This window comes from Macaca mulatta, chromosome 5 (genome assembly GCF_049350105.2).
Source record: "Macaca mulatta isolate MMU2019108-1 chromosome 5, T2T-MMU8v2.0, whole genome shotgun sequence".
Lineage (NCBI taxonomy): Eukaryota > Metazoa > Chordata > Mammalia > Primates > Cercopithecidae > Macaca > Macaca mulatta.
In genome coordinates, this window is record NC_133410.1 from 55,544,650 (window position 1) to 55,568,747 (window position 24,098).

At 39.7% G+C, this 24,098-nt stretch overlaps 1 protein-coding gene across 1 annotated transcript in view; it reads right to left on the minus strand.

Annotated features, from left to right (window-relative positions):
- The window catches only part of FRAS1 (Fraser extracellular matrix complex subunit 1), a 449,198-nt gene that overhangs the window by 245,957 nt on the left and 179,143 nt on the right, over window positions 1-24,098 (minus strand). The window contains exons 7-14 of the mRNA XM_015138463.3: window positions 17,604-17,687; window positions 15,762-15,863; window positions 15,276-15,467; window positions 10,470-10,559; window positions 7,759-7,794; window positions 6,223-6,370; window positions 4,758-4,901; window positions 2,768-2,902 (exon numbers count right to left, since the gene is read on the minus strand). Coding sequence (XP_014993949.3) covers window positions 2,768-2,902; window positions 4,758-4,901; window positions 6,223-6,370; window positions 7,759-7,794; window positions 10,470-10,559; window positions 15,276-15,467; window positions 15,762-15,863; window positions 17,604-17,687 — 931 coding nt within the window. The remainder of the gene's footprint in view (window positions 1-2,767; window positions 2,903-4,757; window positions 4,902-6,222; window positions 6,371-7,758; window positions 7,795-10,469; window positions 10,560-15,275; window positions 15,468-15,761; window positions 15,864-17,603; window positions 17,688-24,098) is intronic.

Consider the following 24,098-nt stretch of genomic DNA (forward strand, 5'->3'; position numbering starts at 1 on the left):
AATATATGCACATGTGTTTATATGCATGTGTGTGCTTGTACATATACCCCTAAACTCAAGGGAAAAGAGAAAATGATAAGGGTCCTTATGGGTAAGATTCTCAGGCAGGACTAAGTGTTTTCCTTTACTCCCTCTGGTTTACCTGCTTGTACTCTTTTGTTGAAGAGCCATGTTTATCTGCTACTTTTTTTCCACTCTGCCCTTTATTCAACATAGTGAACATGAATATTAATCAGATGATTTCTGGTAATTAGTTTCCTCAGCACAGCACCCAGTTTCTTTGGGTTTTGATGAGCCAATAAAGTGGCAACTTCCCAATCATCACATAAATGACCCTGCCAAAAGGAATCAATCCAGAAAAACCTGTTGTTACCGTAAAATGGCAGGCTTCTTTTTGGAAAGTTTAGCACGTATTGGAAGAGCAGCAGCTGAGTGACTGACTTCCAAGGTCAGTGGTGAAAAGTCACCAAAAGTGGTACAAGCATGAATATTGCAAAAATTTCCAAAGCTGAGAAAGCTTATCTAGAAAGATGATCTTAGTGCCAAGACAGTATATGAAAATTGATCACAACTTTAGCTTTAATTTTTAAGATCCTCTCTCTCTCCTTTTCCTCTGGTTTTTTTTTTTTCTCCTTATTTTATGCATAAAAATGCAACCAGCCTGAACTAAAGCAAATTGGTTTAATTCCCTGGAGGGAGCACGAACAAATTTTCCCAGCAACTTTCTACTAGAGGCATTTGTGTGTGGATATGTGGATGGAATGTGAAGCAGTGAGCTACATAAACCAGTAATCAAATGAAATACTACCCATTTCAAAATGCCCTAAACTAACATTAGCATCACCAATTAAAACAATGGGCCTGGAAGAAAGGAAAATGCCCTCCCCCCAAAAAAAGTCATATGTATGTGGTATGTGCGTATTTCAGGGGATGGAGGTGGCACAGAGGAAGGAGTAAAATCTAGGGGAAATTAATTCCCTTTTAAAGGCAAATCCATCACGAGTGCTAGGAGATCTCTTTGATGGGATAAAAGAAAGGAGTAAAGGCATTCAGTAATTTCATCAAATTAAAATTTCAGCAGTTTACCTAAATTGCCCAACCATTAGACACTTATAAAGGTATTTGCATGTGCCCACTTTTAACCTGTGTTAAAGTAACAGGTAAACAGAACATGATAAGCTATAAACACTAAGGGTTCTTTTCTCTTTTATGGCTGAGACTTCTATTGAAACACTGGTCTTTGAAGGACCACCAAGTGGTAGTATTCTCATTCATTCATTCATCATACACTTGTTCAACAATGCTGAGAACTCTGTGTAGCCCTTGATGCTGAGGATATAGACATGTAGGAGATATTCTTATAGACATCAAAGAGCCTCCAAGTCAAACTCAGAAGCTATTCTGCCTTCCATACTCCACAACATGACTGATCACAAAACAGGCCCTGCTACACTCATATCACTGCGGCATAAACAGAATTAGTGTTTCCTTTCAACATGGTTTCCACAACCCCATGAGTTCCGCTTCTGACCATGAACTGGAATGGAGAGGACTGTCAGCCTCCTCCACATAGGACCTGCACATGGCCCGAGTACTCATTTAGCCTGCACATCTGATTAATACCATGAACGTAGCCTTTTTAACCTCAATCATTTACCTGCAAATGATTTTCCTGAAAATCTAACCAAGGGTGTGAAAGAGAGGAGTATATCAGCTGCCCCTCAAATTGGCCCACCTTCTGATTCTCATCAGTGATCCACCCTTATGTTTAGCTGCAGACAGTAGCTATCACAGCTCCCTTGCATGACATCCAAGACCTTCCCCTGGTCCATCTGCCTTTTCAGATTTCCCTGCCACCACACACCCTGCCTTAGTTTCTGGGCACATCTAATTATCTGTTCTCCTGAAGACAAACTCATATCTCTGCCCCTTGTCTTTGTTTTCACCATTAACCCTGATATGGTTTGGCTCTGTATCCTGACTCAAATCTTATGTCAAATTGTAATCCCCATGTGTTGAGGGAGGGACCTGGTGGGAGGTAATTGGATTATGGGGGCGGTTTCCCCTATGCTGTTCTCGTGACAGTGAGTGAGTTCTCATGAGATCTGATGGTTTAAAAGTGGCACTTCCCTCTTCATTTTCTCTCTCTCTCTCTCCTGACACCGTGTAAGACGTGTCTTGTTTCCCCTTTGCCTTCTGCCATGATTGTAAGTTTCCGGAGGCCTCTCCAGTCATGCAGAACTGTGAGTCAATGAAATCTCTTTTCTTCACAAATTATCCAGTCTCAGGTAGTTCTACATGGCAATGTGAAAACAGACTAATACAACCCCCATCTTCCATTTCTGCATTTAAAAAATTACTTATACATTTACTCTTTAAACTTATAATTGTAAACTCTATTGAAAAAATGGCCAAGTATAAACAAATTAAGTTATATTATGACTACTCCTACCTCAAGAGACTATTATGATATTAAGAATTTCAACTAGATCTCAGTTAAAAATATAAAATAAAAGTAGGCATATAAGTCCACTAAATCATATTGATAAGAACCTAATAACCTAATAAGATTATTAAAACAACATCTCAGCATGTATCATTCCTCTAATACACTGTTCTCCTCATCCCATCAGAAGTCTTGTTCAGAGTTTCTTCTCGTATTGGAAAAAGTGCTTACAGCTCCCTGGTGGCCCCAGATCACTTGGTGGGGTCAGGGCTGCGGAGCTGTCTTGGGAGCTGGCCCAGCTGTGACCCAGCCAGAGATTACCTGCACAGGAATGGTGATCTTGGTAGAAGCCGTCCCCACAGGTAGACACACACTGCCCGTGTCGCATCAGCAGGGGAGGCTGGCAGGATGAGCACTCCAGCCCACTGGTACACGTGGAGCACTGGGGCTGGCAGGCTGATTCCAGATAATGTTGAAGAAAGAGAAAGGGATCATTTGATTAGCTGAAAGACACCACCCCCATGCCAGTGCTTACACAGCCCAATGTTGAGGCTCCAGGTCCCAAACAGAAAATGCAGACAAATAATTTTAACAGCCATCATCTGTATAGCACACAGTTCATGTCAGCCACTGTTTGAGTGCTTTACATATATGAATTCATTTAATTCTCACAACAACCCTGGGAGGTAGATATTATTAATCCCAACTTTACAGAGTAGGAACAGACTCAGAGAGATTAAACAACTTGCTCATGGTCACATGCTGGCATTTGAAACCAGGCAGTTTGGCTGAGGAGTCTGTGTTCTTTTCCTCTTATCCAGTAGCCCCCGATATCTTTGTCACGCAACCTTTTGGCAAGATCTCTTGCCCCCTTTCCACCAATACTGTATGAAAGAGATATAAGTAACTTTCAAAAAGGTTGAAGATTATATGAATTAGGAAAGAAAGTGTGGAGGAGTGAATAATTACAAAAATAATAAAAGTGGCTAACTCTTATTAATCCCTGGCTGTATCCTAGACATCAGTCTAGGCACTTAACATGTATTAAAACACCTGGTCCTTATAACCACCCTCTGAGGAAGGTACTGGAATTACCCTCACTTTATAGATAAGAATGTGGAAGTACCAGGTGCAGTGGCTCACACCTGTAATCCCAGCACTTTGGGAGACATAGGTGGGTGGATCACTTGAGTCCAGGAGTTTGAGACCAGCCTGGCCAAGATGGCGAAATCCTGTCTGTACTAAAAATACAAAAATTAGCCAGGTGTGGTGGCAGATGCCTGTAATCCCAGCTACTCAGGAGGCTGAGGCAGGGAGAATCACTTGGACCCGGGAGGTGGAGGTTGCCGTGAGCTGAGATCATGCCACTGCACTCCAGCCTGGGTGACAGAGTGAGACTCCATCTCAAATAATAATAATAAAAAGAATATGGAAGCAGAGAGAGGTTAAATATTCACAATCAGGTATAAACCTACACACTTTTTTTTTTCTTTTCTTTTGAGACGGAGTCTCACTCTGTTGCCCAGGCTGGAGTGCAGTGGTGCAATCTTGGCTCACTGCAACCTCCACCTCCCGGGTTCAAGAGATTCTCCTGCCTCAGCCTCCCAAGTAGCTGGGACTACAGGCATGTGCCACCACACCTGACTAATTACACACTCTTAAATGGATAATTAACATCACAAGTCAGAAATAAGGGAATAGTAACTACGATCTGACATCAACCAAGTCAACTCTCCCAAGTAAGGTCTCCTTCTCAGAAGTAGCATCCAGAAATGCACATAAACCCATTCTGGATCCTCTGGTAGCCCATAAGAGATAAGCTCTATTACTAACTATCTGTTTGATATTGAGAAAGTTGGTTAATTTCTCTGACCCACAAGTTCCCCATTTGCAAAATTAGAAAGCTGTAGTAAATGATCTTGAAGGTCTATGTCAATTCTAAGTTTCTATCCTGGATTAATTGAGTAAGGAAGGAGCCCAGGTATCCTGATGATATTACTATCCTTGAAAGTCTTCAAAAATAAAAAAAATTCAACTATGACTACCTAACAACCTCTACATCACCTGTCTTCCAATAAGCACCAAAATACCTATAAAATGGCAGAAAAAGAGACCTGCAGGTAGAGAGGGCAAGTAACCTATAGATGATGTTACTACCTTCTAGAGGTTTTTAGACATTGTGCATCTCAAAAACATGCTGCATGCATGACCCCCTCCTTGGCAATATTGAGCCTCAGTTTAAGAATGACAATCTTTGATGAGTCTGCCTCCCACACACCACCACCTCTGGGTTGTCCACTCAGAGCCATACCTAAACAGAGACTGCCAGCTTGGTAAAAACCCAGCCCACAGCTGTGCACACACCGTCCATTCTGCAGTAACTTGGTGGGATCTTGGCAGAGGTCACAGTGGTCTGGAGAGTGAGAGCATGTCAAACAATCTGGATGGCAATGAACTGAAATCAAGCACAAAGAAGGGGAGAACTCAGTGAACTCCATCTATTATTTCTCTAAGAAAAAAAAAAAGAAGCATTTCAATGCGAGATTGCAAGGAAGTTTTCCTTGTCTGAAATTCATCACTGTCTCCCATAGTCCCAACATGAAGATACTAGAAGAACAGCCTCTACCTGCTGGAACACTTCAAGAAACAGGAATGACTACTTCCATAATGTATGATTTAAACAGATTCAATAATTTATGATACCTCCGATGTTCTTCTTAAGCTTCGACATGTACAAACAGTTCAGACATAAAACCTACAATGTTTAAAAAGTTATTTTTATCTAAGAAAAATGCAACTCATTTTCTTCTTTTTCTCCAAAATTTCAAATCTCATTTTCAGTAATTAGGGTTGTCACTGAATTTAGTGGTAATTACCAGCAAGGGACTTCTTTTTTCAGGTTTTGAAGTTGTCAAGGACCTGATTTTCGGTATATATAGTGCATCATAATATGCTAAATGTTTGTTTTGGAAAGCCCAGAGAGCCCTTTGGTGAAGGTAACATAATTAAGCCATAAAGTGGCTTTGCTTTTTCCTTGATAAACTCTCCAGAAAAACACTGCGATTAGCCAAAATAAGTTGAGTGCAACAAGAGCAACTGCCAATATGAAAATTATGGCCTGTGAATAAAAACAATTAATTATGAAATATGAATGGAAGAAAATGCCACTTCTCCAAAAGAGACTAAGCTTATAGGCAAATTACTACTCAACCAGAGCAACTCCAGTGCCTGCCAACAATTATTAACTGGAACTAATTCAACCCCAGGTGATTTGAAAGAATTGCAGAACAAGTAGACAAAATTGTCTTTTGGAAAAAATTAATGAGTCTGTAAACTTTAAAAACCCATTTGAGAACTCCAAAAGGAACCATCTGTTTAATAGCTCACCTTAAGAACAAAGAACACCCATAATACACTTTGAGAAATTATTTTTATATTTTGAACAACAGAAGACAGATTTACCTTTACAAGTCTTCAAACATGTTGTTTGATTTTCACAATAATTTTACAAGATACATAAGGCATATTTTATCAACAAGAAAATTGAGGTTTAAAGAGGGTCAATGACTTGCCCAAGGTCACATGCTCATAATCTGTTGAGTTTGGCAATTACATGGACAAGGATTAATTAGCATCATTTGTTAGAAAAATTATGGAGAAACACACAAACCCATTGGTTAACTAAACAAAAAAGAAGCGAGGGGTTGGGGAAGAGAATCTCTGAGCTTTTTGGCAGTAAAACTATCTCAGTAGAAACCGAGGAGACATGGACTCACCCGATGTGCAGTCTGGACAGCACCGTCCCTGCACCTCTAAGGCCAGTGTGCCCACTGGACATGGTGGACAAGAGGGCTTGTAGCAAGTTACCTGAGCCCCTCGGCACTCACACACCTTGCAAGGGCCATCTTCCCACTTCTCTCCCTCCTACGTACAAAAGTGAAGAACAGCATTGTCATCGGGGTACAGTAATTCCGAAGAGAGTTTGCTGCTGAAGAACTTACAATTTCCATAAGGACAAAGTGAAGGCAGCTAATCAGTACTCTGCCAAATCTAACTCTGAAATAGAACAACAGCAAAAGAGTCCTAAATTTAAAAAGACAGAATTTCTCTCTCTTTGTTCATAATGGGTTTATTTCAATGTAGAGCACCAGCCGAGATATTTTAGGCACACTCAGAGATAAGCTGTGAAAGTATTCTAGGGCTAATAGAATATGTAAAAGGCATTTAAAACTTGTTTCTCAACCTCTTTCACCAAAAACATCAAAGGAGATTACAATGTACCTAGTGATTAGCAGGTGAGTTAAATACAATCTTTAAAATAACAGTGGGACACTTAGTTAAAAACCTGAATTTCCTTATGGTTACCACAGTAAGAGTTAACAGTTGAGTCATTATATTCTAAAAAGTAAAACTTTTGCAGGCCTACTTTTAATGGGCTGTAGATGTGCCCTAAGCTTTCACACACTAAAATACTCTTTTCATCCAAGCAAATTACGAAAATAAACATTAGTAGTCGGCAGAGATTCCAAATTGAATTGTGAAGAACAATTCATTTTTGCTTACAGGAAAGAGACAGAGTTTCTTACCAGAAAGTATTGGGGTGATGAGGGAGGTGAAACAGGAGAAAACAGGAGAGCAGATTTTAAAGTAACAATTTTATAAAATGCTTATTAAGTCAGCAGACATTGAACATCTCAAACAATTAATGTGACAGTATTTAGCAAAATGAACATTAAATGTTACAAAACTGAGCAATACTATCTTGAGAAGGCAGAAGTGCTTTTCTTCCATTTGAAAGCAGACCCGTCTGGAGATCAGACCCCTTATTGTAAAATTGCTGTGTTAAACGCTTGCATTTTCCCTTTAAAAGAAACCATATAACACTGTCCTGTAGACAATCTGGAGAGAACAAATTCGGGATTATTTGGGGAATGAATGCTTGCAAACCCAAGAAGCTCTTTCTTCAGCACTTTGCAGTACATAAAACTCTACCGATGGTTAAACTGAGTTTTCTAGGCCAGAAAAAAATCAGGGAGAGAAAAATATCACAAGGGAAAGAATCTATGTAGGAGCTTGTGGTTAGAGAAGTATTACTTATCAACTGCCTAAAACAATTGGCTAAAGAAAAGAGCAAAAGTTCAATGCATCAAAGTCTGAATTATCATTAAGACCCTTAATTTCTGGTCATAGTGCCATCAAATGTGACTGTTAAAAATACTAAGGTACTACGTTTTCCCCATGATATTTCATGCAGATCATTACATAAAACAATTTTATAATGATCTATGTACAAGTTAAAAAGCTATACTTACTGGAATACGTTTAACTTCACTAGCATTTGAGGATATCTAGGAACAAAGAGAAATGTCTTTATTATGCCACTAAAAACACTATTAGGCTGATCTATTTATTTTTTCATTAGGAGTTATCCATTTTTACCAGGTAACATGCAACTTTATTTATTGGTTATGAATAGAGATGAAATCTATCTTATCAAAAACAAGAAAAGCATACTAATCTGAGATGAAAACAACACACCTAGGAAATACTTCTGAATTCTCACTTTGTGCCTGAGTACTTAGTTTCAATTCCCCTCAACACTAAGGACTTTATGGTCAAGGAACCTGAACTTGCAAGGGCAAATTCTTGAATTTTGCATGGTACCAGAGCATGATGGAGATTTGTACTTATTTAAAATAACTTCGTTTTCTTTACTTTCACTGAGTTTAATTTATCTCCAAAAATGAGTAGGAAAATGGATACTATGAGAAAATATAAATTCAACATTTATAGGGAGGCTTTAAAACCTCCTAAATTCTTAGGAAATGAGAATGACTAAAGTGTGATCTATCACTAGGAAACAATGCCAACAGCAAAATAATAATATGCCGATGTTTTCAGCTTTTTAAAAATCGTGCCAAGACAGCACTGTTCTAAGTGCTTCACACATAACATCTCGACAGCCCCATGAGGTAAGTACTATTGTTATCTCTAGTTTCCACTGAGGATTCAGTAACTTGCCGAAGATCACAGTACACAGCAAAGTAGAGATTTGAACCTAGAGCCTGCGCTGTTAACACTATACAATACTGCCTCCCCAGAATGTACAGAAACACTGGAAGGTTGATGGATGTAATTTACCCAAATCAAAAAAAAAAAAAAAAAAAGGAAAAAAAAAAGTGTGGAGGAATCAGTTCACCAGTCAAAGTCTTTATTCCTAATTTGTAGACAGTAGTTCCCCCTTATTCATGGTTTCACTTCCTGCAGTTTCAGTTAACCCCGGTCAACTATGGTGGGAAAATACTAAATGGAAAATTCAAGAAATATAAAATTCATCAGATTTGAATTGCATGTCATTCTAAGTAGTATGATGAAAATCTCAAGTTGTCTGGCTCCATCTTGCCTGGGACCTGAGTCCTTCCTTTGTCCAGCATGTCCACGCTGTAGATGCCACTGCCCGTTACTCAGGAGCCATCTTGGTTATCAGAGCCACTATCTCAGTATCACAGTGCTTATATTCAAGTAACTCTTATTTTACTTAATAATGCCCCAAAGTCCAAGAGTAGTGATGCTGGCAACTTGGATATGCCAAAGAGAAGCTGCAAAGTGCTTCCTTTAAGTGAAGAGATGAAAGTTCTTGACTTAATAACGAAAGAAAAAAATTTATGCTGAGGTTGCTAAGGTCTAAAGTAAGAATAAATCTATCTATGAAATTGTGAAGAAGTAAAAACAAATTTGTGCTAGTTTTGCTGTTGCAGCTCAAACTGCAAAAGTTACAGCCATAGTGTGTGATAAGTGGTTAGTTAAGATGGAAAAGGCATTAACTGTCAGTGGAAAACATGAACAGAAATGTGTTTCAATTGATGCCAGTCAGGATCAGTACTACTGACAGTTTCAAGCATCCACTGGGGACCTTGGCACATATTCTGTGATAAGTGGGTACTACTGTAATCCTATTCTGCGGTCAAAGAAGCAGTTGTTTTTATGACCAACTGGCATATTTTAAAAAACATAATGAATTTATCAACATTCCAATACCCAACATGAAAAATATGGGCTACATAAATTCAGAAAATTTGAAAAGATTAAGATAAATGTATTTCCTTTGAGTAATAGAAAAGTACAGACAGAGGGCAAAATAAAACCTTAGTAAATAGAGTTTTACCCCACGTGTAATCAAACAAAACCTTGTCACTGCTACCTGCAAAATAAATCTAGAGCCTGGTCACTTTTTACCAAATGCACCACTTCTTGCCTAGGCCAAGCCACCATTGCCCTTTGCCTGGACCATTACAAAACCCCACTAACCAGATCGCCTACCTCCAGTTTCATTTCCTTCTGTCACTCACCCATGCAGCAGCCAAAGTGGTCCTTTCATGAGTTAAGGGAGAGCCCAGCACTCTTCTGCTCAAAACTCCCCAACAGCTCCCATCTGCCTCAGGGTAAAGAACTGTGGTCTCTAGGCTACTTACCAGACCTCATGGCCAATGCCTTTCTCCCTCATTCACTAAGTTCCCACCAGACTCCAAATTCTTGAACATGCCAAACACACTTGTATCTCAATGACTGTGCATTTCCTGATCCCTATTCCTGGTATGTTTCCTCCTAGACATCTACCCGGCTCCCTCCCTTCAGGCTCTGCTCAAAGTTTTCTGTAAGAGAAACCTCCTCGCCATTTTATATAAAGGAACACACCCCCTACATCCCACCGTCCTGCACAGCTACTGTCTGGCCCACTTGCACTGCTTTATTCTTCTACGGAGCACCTGACGTGTAGTATATGTGGTGTGTGTGTGTGTGTGTGTTTTCTGTGTCCCTATACCACAAAGTATGCCCCACCAAGACAGCAGGAACTCTGCCTGTTGTATTCCCTTCTGCATCCCCAGAGCCTGGTGCATAGTAGGTGCACAATAACATTTGTTGAACAAAGGCATGGGTAAAAGAAACAAGAAGGTAATGTCCTCTCATTAGATTAATTTTGAATTAATTTTAAATCATCTTTGGTTATTAGCCTGATACTCACGAATTTTCCGTTTCCTTCATAAACACAATAACTATTCCTTGAAATGCATTCAGGACAACATTTTCCATCTAAGTGAATTAATTCTTCACCCTGTAGAAATAAGGGTTGCAGTGGCACATATATCAAATTAACATCTCCAGGTAGCAGGGCTAAATTGCGAAGCAGTTGGATTCCCTGACTGGAATGAGAAACCCTGGCCAGTTGGCTCTGGCCCTCTTCCTGTTTCATCTCCTCGTGTGCTGTCTTCCTATGGGGAGTCTAGTCCACACAGCACACTCCTCCATGTGCCTTTTCTTTCCTTTTATGGTGAATACTTATGCTCTGATCCCTCCATACTTTTCTACCCGTGCCCAGGAGCTCACGTGAATAAGAAGGATGACCAAGGTTAATGTTATAGTCTAGGAAAGCTTTGAGTTTCAGAAAAGGATCACAGTACCTTAAACATACAATTTGTGACTTTAGTTTCATTAACAGTGCTCAAATCAAACCACCAATTATCCCTGAATACAAAATCAGATGCATCCCTTTATGCACAGATGTAGTCTTGGGCATAAATTAAGCAGTAGAAAACTAAACTTTACTCGATATTCTGAAACCCTTACTGCTAGTCAACTCATATCAAAACTATTCTTAAAATTATAAGAGGAATAATCTTAATTTATCTACCCTGCCATATTTGCGGATATTTAACTTTCCAAGTCTTATCGTTTTCATTTCCCAGTATTGATAATTTTAAAATTTTTATTTTTTTTATAAAATAATAAACGCTTGCTGTAAAAATGTAAATAATTTGCAATTCTCTAATTTAGAAAGTGTAATTCCACTGAAGTCCCATCTCCCAGAAAATCTGATGTTAAAAACACCATCTCTGTTTCTAATTTTTCATGTGTATACACTAACATCTGATCTATATGTTAGTATTCTACACTAACATATAATATCTGTAGTCTAAAGAGTATTCTTTAAAGCACTTTTCACTTTTGAAAGATATATCTACTTTCTAAAGAATGGTAATGTTTCTCTAAATATTTAATATTTAATTTGGGGCCTGTATTATATTTAAAAGTGTAGAAACCATGTTAAATGAAAAATGAATAATATAAATTTGCATAAACAGAATAATCATAATGATATTTTGTTTAAAAACACTGTACTAATGACAAATATTATGAAAGCACTGGTTGTCTCTGGATGCACTGGATGTCTTTGGTAGCATTATAGATGGATTTTTAAGTCTCTTTTCCAGTTTTCTTGAGCCTTCAAAATTTTCTAGAACGAATATGTTATTTTACTGAGAGAAAATCTAAACATTTAGAAGAAACACAAAAATACATAAATGATTATAATTATTTTGGAGTTATATAGATTACTGTCCATCAAGATTTCACATCAATCAGAGGCCAGTAGGGAGCAGGGGGTACTACAGAGAGCAGATGTATTTACATATAAATTGTTTTGCAGAAACGTGACAAATCAGTTGGTAGTGAAGGCATAACACAGAAACACCAAAATTTGCTTTCAAAGCATATAAGAGTTGATAAGCATGTAATCTAAGTCACTTAAAACAATGTTTTGAAACAAGACTGACTATGCGTACTTCTGTAAAAGACGAAACTCATGAGAGATTCTTGAGTGTCCACTAAAATATATACAGACAAAACTAAAAAGTGACTCCCTATCACCTAAATGAGGCAAAGAAAGTGGCTGGGGTGGTGGTGGGGCGGGGGCAGGTATTGAAAAAATTGTGGGAGGGAAATTAAAGCTTGTAGCAAAATACACAGAAGAGGGTAGGCACTCCATAAATGTGAGCTGCTTTGCCAGGCTCCCCTGGAGGTAAATTCCCTCAAAAGAGTGCTTCCTTTTCCTGATGAGCAGGTTAGTTAGTCCAATCTCAGTCTTTGGACTGGTGGATGTAGGTATGACTAGGTAGGGAAAGGATAGAAACAGAAGGGCCTATGCAACAGGAAGGTTGTTCTCGACCTTCAAACACCACTGTAAGTAACAGTAAGCGCTGCTCCTGGGGCACAAGGATTCGGTTTTGGTGAGGTGGGAGGTTTCAGATAGATCTGCTATTTATAGAAGCAGCCTGAATGCCCCAAACCACATCAGTTCACTGCAGTGGGGAGTTCACTCCAATTAGCATTTGACTTTTGAGTAAAATTGCTTTCAGAAACAAACATACTCTTTCCCTTTAAAGAGGGTTCTGGTGCATAGGCCAGACAGAAATCTACCCTTTCCCCACCTAATCATACCTACAGCCACCAGACCAATGATTAAGACTGGGCTAACCTGCTCATCGGAAAAGGAAACGCTCTTTTGAGGGAACCTGCCTCCACTGGAGCGGGGAAAGGCAGCTCGCATTTACCACATGCCTACCCTCTCCTATGCATTTTGCTCCAAGCTTCAATTTTTCCCGTTCCCTTTTATGCTTCAGATGTGAATGCTAGGTCCTTTTCTTTAAAAGCTAATTTGACTTCTTCACCTGAATTCAGGTTCGAAGACATCATCAAATCTAGAAATATGAAAATCATTATATTGTGCTAGCCTACCATTGATTTGTTTATGTTTCAATGTTTAGAGATTTGGTGGAATATAGCAAAGACAAAGACCAGGCTGTTTTCTTCTTTTTTAACAACAAAAACTGTATGCTGATGTCAAAGATATTCAGAACACTGCTATTGATAACCAATGTAATCATGAAGACAACAGTGAAGCTGCACACCTTTGCCTCTTCTTTTAAAAATTAACTTCTCTGTATCTTTTTGATGTGCATTGCACTCACACTTAATCCACCCTTGGTATCCAAGATCAGAAATCAAAATGACCTTGATATTTTACAGAAGAAGACAGGCAGAAAGTGGGGTAGAACTGAATAAAAATATCAACAGGGCGCTTCCACTATGCCCCTTGGCAGACATAGTCATTTCCTCTGGGAGCTCCTAATATATTTAACTCATATTTTCATTGGTGCCATGCTATAATTTTTGCTTACATATCTGACTTCCTAAAAAGCCTGGAAACTCTTAAGGTCATAATGTGCCTTATTCATCTTTTTATCACCAGTGATACAAGCTAAGCAGGAGTTAGGAAGTTAGTACATCCGGGCTTTATTTAACAAGGTCAACAGAAACATGGCATATAAAGAAGACTAAGAGATATTTTTCATCAGATTCAATGTCGGTTAAAATTTCACTTCTGGTAGAGTTTCTAGTTTAGAACTCAGGGCTTTAAACAAAACTTGGGAAACATGGAAGTAATATGGAAAAAAAAACAATTTAGCTGGTTAAAGATCTGGAGAAATAGGCGAGGCATCAGAACTTCTCAATTCATAAAAGAAAAGACTAGTAACTAGAAAGGGATGAGAGAGTGTTATGGGGTGACTTGAGGAATACTGAAGTGCTCTCCACTTTGGCAGCTAATCCTCACATTCTCTAAGAATAGCCAAGAATGCCTGGCTCATGCCACCATAGCCAGGTGTCACAGCTGACAGCAGCAGGCAGGCATGTGGAAATGCAGAAATGCTGGGGATACAGGCTAAACAATTTTCTGTGACTGAGACTCTTTGTTCAGATCTCACTGAAATTAGACGGTTAAAGGACCCACCCTACCAGAATCTCCTCTCCCACATTTTTCGTAAATTCTAGGATGTTACATAAACGAAGGCCTTAGAAAATGAAATGAGATCCTTGGGGCAGACTGCCGAGGCAGGGAAGCCCAGCCTCAGCCCGAGAGAGACAACAAAAAAGGGCCCTGATTAGGTTTTCTTCTCATCTTCATCCAACCACCCTGACTCCCCTAACATGAAGAAAAGAAATGAAAAGGCATGTGGGGGGAAATAAATCTGCAAAAAGCAAGTCCTTCTTTACCTAAATATGTCTCAACTCTGTCAAGACCTACAAGTAGGAGACAAATTGAAAAATAACCCTGCCAATGACAGCCATGTCTGAAAGGTTGTTCCTCCTTAGGCTCAGGGTTAAGAGGAGCTGAGAAGTAGGGGAGAAGAACTAGAAAGAAAAATGCCTTCACAGAAACCCAGGGCTCCAGATATTTCTAATTTCCCTCATCTACTCAAGTCCATGGCCCAGAGGGAAATTGGTGGGGCGGAAGGGAGCGGTGAGGAAGAAGGAGACAACTTTAAAAGCAATTTGTTTTGTAATGGGTCAAAATCAAGTTCAAAGAGAAAAAAAAAAAAAGTCATTTCCCTCCAATATACAGTATATCTATAGTCCAAACAGAGGCTGCTTTGTTAGAAGCTTCTAGAAATTCTGCAGACAGCAGAGGTTAACAGAGGCCAATGGAGTTAATTGTTTATAAGGTCCCCTTTGCTCTCTCTTAAAAACAGAAAGCATGTTACGTTTTTTCCTGATCCATGGAAGTGGCCCCTATCATTCTGCTAAATGCTGTCAGTGAGGCCTACAACAAGAGCCCGGCCACCAGCACACCTGTGGACCCTGTTTCACAGCCGGGACGAACTGAGCTCGCCATCAGCAATGAGATCCAGCTGTGCTGTTTGATAGGCTAATGTCCCATATCATGTCCTTCCCTTTCATGTCTCTGGCTCAGGGCTTCCAATTTGACCAGATGCACTGAGAGTTAAAAGCTCCAAGGGGCTGTTCCGAGCTAGTCTGAACAAACAGTGACATTCATTTTATACCATGGAATCTTTATGCTAGAAGGTCCTATGAAATGTGAGAAGTCAATGTGGACATCCCTGCTGCTGCCAAGAAGTAAAGAACAGGCAGGGCGCCTTACTATCCCATTGGAAAGAGCTGCAACAGTCATAATGGAAACGCCCCTGCTTCTTACCTGGGCACACTCCACTTTGGCACACTCTCCAGTCTGGCAGGTCACTTGGCCATGATCACACATGCAGAACTCACAGGCCGAGCCCTTCCACATTTCATCCTGGTACCGCACAATCCCATCATAGGAGCAGCTCCCAGCAGGAGACACACATTCCTCACAGCATTGCCCATGACGCCGAGCCCTGCTCTGACCCTAGGACACAGGGAGCAAGGTGAGGGGCAGTCCTCAGGAGACAGTGAAACACCCGAGCCAACAGAGGCAGGAGGATCCAAAATACCAAAGCTCTACAGGGCTCTTTCCCTGGCCCGATCCACGATGGGCAGGATCCCTTGCACCTCAACCCTTCTTCCTAGGAAGCAGAGCTCTCATATCTTTATGTAACTTTGCAAACATTATACAACTTTTGATTCCCCTGGGAATAAGAAGTGCATTCCTTAAATGATCCAGAATAGAGCTTAGACAAGTAAGGTACACACTCTCAAATACCTTTCCGCATCTCAGGGGCAGGCAGGCCTGCTTGTGACACCTGACCTCACCCCGGTCACATATACACGTGGTGCAGGCATTTTCACTCCACTGCTCACCATGCTGCATGAAGACAAGAAAGAAGAACGTGGAAAATCAAATGTCCCATACATCAAACAGAAGCACTGACACATAAGATACCTGATTTTTATTACATTTGTAAGCTGAGCCACATTGAATGTACTCTTGAGAAATGATAACATTTAGATAGGAATAGCTTCTATGAAGACAGTCAATAAATGTCCAAAGGAGACTTTAGATTAATTTTCATTCACCTATATTCATTCTACAGGTGTGTTGAGGGCCCATTCTGTGCCAGGCACATAGAGACTCGGGACACTGAGATGGGCAGAAAGCCCTTGTTGACTGGCTCATCCATGGCATTCTTTAGCTCTTGCCTTTGCTAGGAGGCCCAGCCCTCACTGCCATATACTCACTTTGCCAGCTTCCCTTGCAGCTAGGGCCTGGACACTGTTCAACCGGAGGGGACCTCAGGGGAAATTTGCTAGAGTGGTGGAGGTCAAAGTAAAAATTCTCCTCCCACATGAAACAAAATCCCACCCCTCTCTTCTACCAACCTTTAGTAATAGCTGTGTGAGGATGAGCTGCCCAGGGCTGAGGAGGTCTCCTTGGGGATGGGAGGGGACAAGATGAAGGGCAAATGCCAGCATGTTAAGGGTGGCAGGTAGAAAGATCAAAAGAGCTTAGATCCTTGAAGGCACCATTGAGACCTGAATTGATAAACCTGCAGCTGCCCCACCCTACCTCTAGACTTTGTGTTAGATGACATAATTAATATTAGCATTTTAGCAACTTTTACAGTGGGATTTCTGTTCCTTGCAGTTGAAAATGCCATTACAGATATAGAGCCTGTCTCTTCAAAGAAAAACTTAGTCTAACCATCCTGTCCAATAAAAATATAATGCAAGCCACATATGTGACCACTGTGTCACGCAGCACAGATCAAGTACATATAAAAATCCTCCCCAATTAGTTATTTTCATTCAGATTTCAAGTGACCTGTCTAGAATTTTTGAGGCACCCATCCCCTAATACTTATTTTCACATTTTCTACTGAGAGGTATGATCCTAATTTCTATTTAGTCCTTTTTAGAGTGGCTGGTGAGTAAGGGAAGTAATTGAGTTTATTTTTTATGTGTTCTTTGCTTTTGAGTAAGGTAACCTTTTTCTGGACCAGTTAGGCACTCCCAAGACAGAACATTCACTCATTCATTCATCTATTCATTCAATTTTTTAAACTCATCTTTATTTGATGCCTACTACGTGTTAGGCACAAAGTTATCCAGGCTACCAATAGTACTTTTGAGTTTGCAGGTTCTACCACCAACAGCCTCTCGCCTCCCTTCCCTCTCTCTTCTACCACTCCTGGGTTTTCCCCAGTGTAAGATGGCAGGAGTGTGAAGAGACTGTTTCTGGATATCAATGCATAAAATCCAGCCAAAGCAGATAGACATCCCCAGAGCCTCAAAGCTAAATGTAAACTGACGGTAACCAATAATAGCCCTTTTTATCCCCTTCAAGATGTGTGAACAGTAAGTTCACCAAGGTTCATGAACCAGGTGCTGCTTGCCAGCACATTCCTTTATATTTATAATCCCCTTCAACATAATTTTTTCACAAACGTTTTCTATGAAGAGAAGAGAAAAGCTGTTTATGTACTGAGTTACTAATCCTGGCAGAGTCAGACATGAGGGTGGCGACTTATGGTGGCTGGAGTGGGTGGAGGGCAGATGTGTGAGAACAGATTGTCAAAACACCTACAAGGGGAGCATGAAAGCTTACCTCATATACTTGGCCAGCTGCAGAGCAGGATCGTGCAGAGCACTGCGGGCAACATTTTCCAGGGACTCGGACTACAGTCTCATCCTTAACACCCAGAACAGGAACAATCCATCACAAAGTGATATTAATAAGATCCACAACAGCAGGAAAATTTCATTCATAGCCAACTAAATCATGCGCCCCAAGCATCTATAACAGCACTTGCCTCTCATTTAACATTTCTTAGTCACCTGGGGCTCTAGTAAGAATGAACACTTCCAAGGTCAGGGTGCCCTTAAGAAGTCTGCATATGCCTCAAGTCCTGTCTTATTTTAAAAACAAAGAAAAGCACAAATAACAATAATAATGGTTCTTGGTGTCTTCCAGGCACTGTTCTAAGTGTTTCACATGACCCTATGAGTAGATGCTCTTATCCTTGCTTTACAAACGAGAATAGTAAAGACCAGAGAGGTGTGTAACTTGCCCAAGGTCACACAGCTAACTTGGTAATGGTAACTGGTTGACAGCAGGACTTCTGAGTACCAACCATACCAACATTTAAGAACACTGATACTCCTGCAGAGTCATCCTGAAACTCAGAAGTGAAGGTATCCTTCCTTTAATAAGCTACTTCACTATTATTTTGCATATATATAAATGTGTACATTTATTTACATGAATGGACACATATTTATATGTGCATTGGAGGGATCTTTCACATGAAAAAAAATCACTCATATCTCCAGATATCTGGGAATAAGCCAGTGCAGAGAAACGTGGGTGACAGATTAAATACCCAAAGAAGCCTTTCCCAACTGCCCTGTCCCTACATTCTCACCTCTACCACAACCAGCACTCCCAGAATATCAGACTATTTGTCTATGCTGCCCTAAGAAGAATTTTCTTTCTTTAATTTTCATTAATGCCAAAGAGTCAGCCTCTTACTTTGACTTATCACTACAGCCTTCTTCAATGTCGGGAAAGGAGACAAATGAAAGGCAGAGGAAAGGGTGAGAACGAACCAACTGTCAATAACTAAGAAGTGGCAGATTTTATATAGAAGATAAATCTAGAACAGTTGTCTTCACTTTCTCTTATGAGGAGTAGAAAACACAATTTTATTGTCATTGTTACTCTGGTATTCATGCTGCAAGGACAAGAAGGGCCAGTCTACTTGGGAGGGGTGGAGTCACAGAATTATAATTTTTTGTGGAAAACCCCAGTCATACCTCAGCAATTCTTTAACTCCATTTTATATGATGAGTTGGATTCATGTATCACTACCTAACTGGGATTTATTTCAAATACCTGAACCACTAGAATTAAATTGACAACTATTTTCTGTGTTTTAGGTTGTTTTATTTCTTTATTTTTCTATATGCAAAGTATTATGACCACTGATGTTTAATGGAATACGTGGAAATTGAACTTGCACTGCAATCATTTAGCATTTCTTGACTTCAGACAGACCTCTTCAGTTTAAGAAGCTTTCAGTGAGAAAATAAACGTTAGCTGATGTTACACTATTCAGCAACTTTACTATAATAAACAAATGAACTAAGCCTTACACAATGTCAGACAAACAGGAAACAAATGTCAAAATCACAAATCTTGAATAGGCATAGAGTTAGCATCAATCCGTCTTAACCAGCATGGAGTAGACTCAAGAACTGTAGCAGAGTCCTCATGAGTATACGCAGGGAGGGAGGTATTACCTGTACGGTGGTTGGTATAGGGCAAATTGTGCTTTCTAAATCTTATTGGCAACATCTAATTATACGTCATATTGACCAAAACAGAATCTTTCTTCAAAAATATAAACTAACAAGAGCAGGAAGGAAAAGCATTAAAGAGAACATTTTCAGGAAACAGGAGAACTACATGATTGAGAGCTGAGATCCATCTGGACTGGTGCATTACAGCCAGGACTGGAGAGGAAGTAAGAAGAAGCTGAGTAGGGAGGTGGAGCAGTGATGGGAAAGGCTTTTTGATGTACACTTTTGTTGCTACCATACACCTGAATTCTATCATTCTGACCGCCATATACAGGCCCTTCTAACCACAGAGTCTAATACGGGGGCCAATAAACAATGGTCCGTGGGCTAAATCCAGCCCACTGCCTGTTTTGGTAAATAAAGCTTTACTGGAACATAGCCATGCCCATTCATTTATATATTGTCTATGGCTGGTTTTGTGCTACGATGGTATAGTTGAATAGTTGTTCCGACTGTATGGCACACAAGGTTAAAAACATTTGTTATCTGGTTCTTTATGGAAAAAGTTTGCCAACCCTAGGTCTAATATGGTGCCCAGTAAACAGGGGTTTAGTACTAAAACGTATTACTAATGCCACTACAACTTGGGGTAGGACTACTACTAAAGATATATTCAATTATGGTTTCCAGTATTCCTTAAATAAAAATACTTATGATAAAGAAGTTTATAGTGTATTATGGCTGAAAGCTCTTGACAAAATTTCTCCCCAGTACAATACTCTTGAAAATACAGAAAGACATTAAAACCCCACCAACAAAGAGTAAGACGAACAGTCCACCTCCTGCCTTTGCCAGGAGGAAGCCCCACTGACCCTAAGACATTCTATGGCCTGCCATTGCTGTGCAAGCCTAAATAAAAATAAGAACCATCATCTCTTCCCAACTTTCCACCTTCTTAGATCTAACAAAATATGACCTTCTTTTCTCCAATGTGTGGCCACTGCTATTTGAGGCAAAGAGTTAGCCCGAGCCCTTCACCTCCCTTAATATCTTTCTTTCTGCATCTAGTGAGAGCCCATGATGTCAAACAATAAAACATGAGTGAGAAGTACGTGTGCTGGGGAAGTAGAGGGAGTGAGGAAGGAGAGTGCCCCAGTGTAAAGAATCACAGTCAGAGAGAGACATGGAAAGAGACTTCAAAGCAATGCAGGCTGAGGATCTGAGTTTTCTGTTCCATGTATTCAGAACACAAGAGGGTTGGGCAGTGGAGAAAAAAAAAGAAATGATCTCAGTCAATGTAGCTACACTAAGTGAAAACTTGCCAGATCCTTGGATTAGGAGGCATGCTTATTTCCTAGCATCTGGCTATAAATCCACTTACCCTTGCAGCTTTCAAGCAGTGACTATAGACTGATTTTTCTTGATGAAGGATGAGGAAATAGAAAGAAGGGAACTTGGGAGAAAACTCTGAAGAATGACCAGTAGGAAAGGACAAATATCTTCTACTCATCCTAAGTTCATAGCTGAGGCAGATTAACAAGAGAAAAGCATAAAAATGTATTTGAGTTTTATGTGACACAGGAACCTTCATAAGGAAATAAAGACCCAAAGAAACACTTAAACCTGAGTGTTTTCTTAGAGCAGCTGTGACAAAGAATGGATAGTCATTCCATTGGGCAAAAAGTATGATCTAATGATAACATACTGGGGAAAAATTTGCAAGGCAAAGGAAAGGGTGATTTTTCTCTGTGTCCCTGTGTCTTCAGAGATAAGGGTGTTCCTTTTGTATAGGTGTAGGTATAAGGACAGCACCTCTCACATGAGAGTCTTAAAACCTGCTTTAGGGAAAGATCTGAAAATGCTTCCTAGGCTTTGTACCTGCTTCAGGGTAGAAGGGCAGGGGGAAGGTCAAAGTGATTTTCCTGCTACTCCCATTTACTCAAATTCCTTCTGCTCAAAATATTCAATATGCCAAGATGCTGTATCTGGGATAGCATGTCCAGAAACCCATCAAAGACAAAGAAGTAACATTCTAAAGTTTCAGGGAAACAGCAGATTTCTGGAAACTATTAACTACAGGATCTAAAAGAAAATGTTTAAAAGCCATTTTGTAAGTTCAGTAAGATGCAAGAATATGCAGACTTTATCAAACAGAAGCAGGAAGCAATAAAAAATAAACAGGATAAAAAACTAGATGAACCAATGATAGCAGAAATAAAAAAGAAGACTTAATTAAAGCAAAATTGTCAAATTAAAATCAGTATTAGAGATACTAGATAGGAACTTAAGAAACTCTTGCCATGCAGAGGAAATGCACAGTGAAAAATGATGAGAGAGAACCTGATTGATAATGAGAAGGAAAGAGAGAGGAGCAATCTAAGAGTCATGGATATTTCTGGAGAAGTGAGAATAACTGGAACAGATATGATTAATTAAAGCCATCACCAAAGAAAACATTTCAAAAACTGGAATACAGTCTAAAAGAGCTCCATAATATTCCAGGCAAAAATATATAAAAAGATAACTCACCTAGAAATATTCTGAAAGATGTTTGAATTAAAAAGTAAAGAAACATCCTATAAGAATGCAACAGAGTAAAATTAGCTGCATATAATAGAATAGAAAGCAGACAAACCTCAGATTTCTCCTCCATGGCACTAAATTCCAAAATTCAGTGGAAAGGAGTCCATAGGGTCAGGATGGGAAGAGATTATAGTCCTTCCAAATTTTAGATCCCTCCAAATTGTCTTTCATGTATGAAAGCAACAAAAAAGTCATACTCAAATACGTAAAGGCTCAGAAGACTTACCAATCATCTATCTTTCTATCTTTTTTCCTTTTTTTTTTTTATTTTTTTTTTTTTTGAGACAGGTCTTGCTCTGTCACCCAGGTTGGAGTGCAGTGGCATGATCATGGCTCACTGCAGCCTCAAGCTCCCAGGCTCAAGTTGTCCTCCCACCTCAGCCTCCCGAGTAGCTAGGACTATAGGCATGCATCATCATGCCCAGCTAATTTTTGTATTTTTTGTAGACTCTGTGTGTCACCACATTACCAGGATGGTCTCGAACTCCTGGACTCAAGTGATCCACCCCCATAGGCCTCCCAAAGTGCTGGGATCACAAGTGAACCACCACACTTGGCCCATCTATCTTGAAAAAACATCCAAAGATAAGTTCAAACTACTCAGATTAATTAATATTAGATTTGATAAAAGTATGGTATTAAAATTCTCACAAGAACTCTCATCAGACTGAACAATTTTAGGGAGCCTACAGAAATGTGGAAGGGTTATGGTTATGGCTCTGTTCACAAAGCATCTGGACAAAAGTTGAAAGCAGGCAACTTCAGTATGAATTTACATCCTTCGTTAGAAGAATAACCCCTTATGTGAACATAAGGAATTTCTCCTCTTGTCAAGGATTATCACCAACTTTTAAAATATGATTATAGCTATGCTAATAAACATAACTACATTTTGTTACCAAAATATTGGAATGAATTCTCCTCCCCTCTCCATCACCAAATCTATCTTGGTCTTTTTGAATGGTGGAAATATGGATGATTGTTTTCCTTTCTGCTTGTCCACCCTTGCCAAACTTTCATTAATGATTACAAAATTCCTTTTGAAATTTAAAAAATAAAAATAAAAACCTTACATTAAAATTCACAACAACCCTTGAAGATAAGTTGCAAATTTTTCCAGAATTCAAGACCTGAAAATACATTTCTACTGATAAACTTGTGTTTTCCTTATATTTAATGATGTAATGTATATAAAATTCTTGGAAGGGCTTGATGTTAGCAAACATCATTATTATGATTATTATTAGGCTAGTGCAAAAGTAATGGGCATTACAAAGATCGCATTACTTTTGCACCAGCTGGCATTATATATAAATGTGTAATTCATTATTCCAGGATTAGTAATGTACTGATTAAAAATACAAGTCACATGTAGTCTTCTGAGATTGCAATGTAGAATTGTTTAGGTTAAAAGTGCTGACACCATGAGCAAGTTACTTACACTCTCTGGACCTCAGTTTTATCAGCTATAGAATAGAAATCATAATAATAGCTCCTATTTTGTAGTGCTGTTATAAGAATTTAAAAGCTCTTATAATTAATGGCTGATACATAGTAAACACCCGTGATGGTGGTAGTGATGGTGGTGGTGATGGTGGTAGTGATGGTGGTGGTGATGGTGGTGGTCATGGTGGTGGTGATGGTGGTGGTCATGGTGGTAGTGATGGTGGTGGTGATGGTGGTGGTCATGGTGGTAGTGATGGTGGTGGTGATGGTGATGGTGATGGTGATGGTGGTGGTGATGGTGATGGTTGGATGGTGGTAGTGATGGTGGTGGTGATGGTGATGGTGATGGTGGTGGTGATGGTGATGGAAGGTGGTAGTGATGGTGGCGGTGATGGTGGTGGTGATGTTGGTAGTGATGGTGGTGGTGATAGTGGTAGTGATGGTGGTGGTGATGGTGATGGTGATGGTGGTGGTGATGGTGATGGTTGGATGGTGGTAGTGATGGTGGCGGTGATGGTGGTGGTGATGTTGGTAGTGATGGTGGTGGTAATGGTGGTGGTGATGGTGGTGGTGATGGTGATAGTGATGGTGGTGGTGGTAGGTATGGTAGAGGTGAGGTGATATTTTCCACAATAGCACTAATTTGATAGCACCCCTTTGGATCATCAGAACATCCAGTATATTTGTTAACAAACTGTATCATTAGGTATGATAAACATCCAAAATTTAATAGTGACATTAAATCAAGAAAAATGATTCCAAATGATCTGAC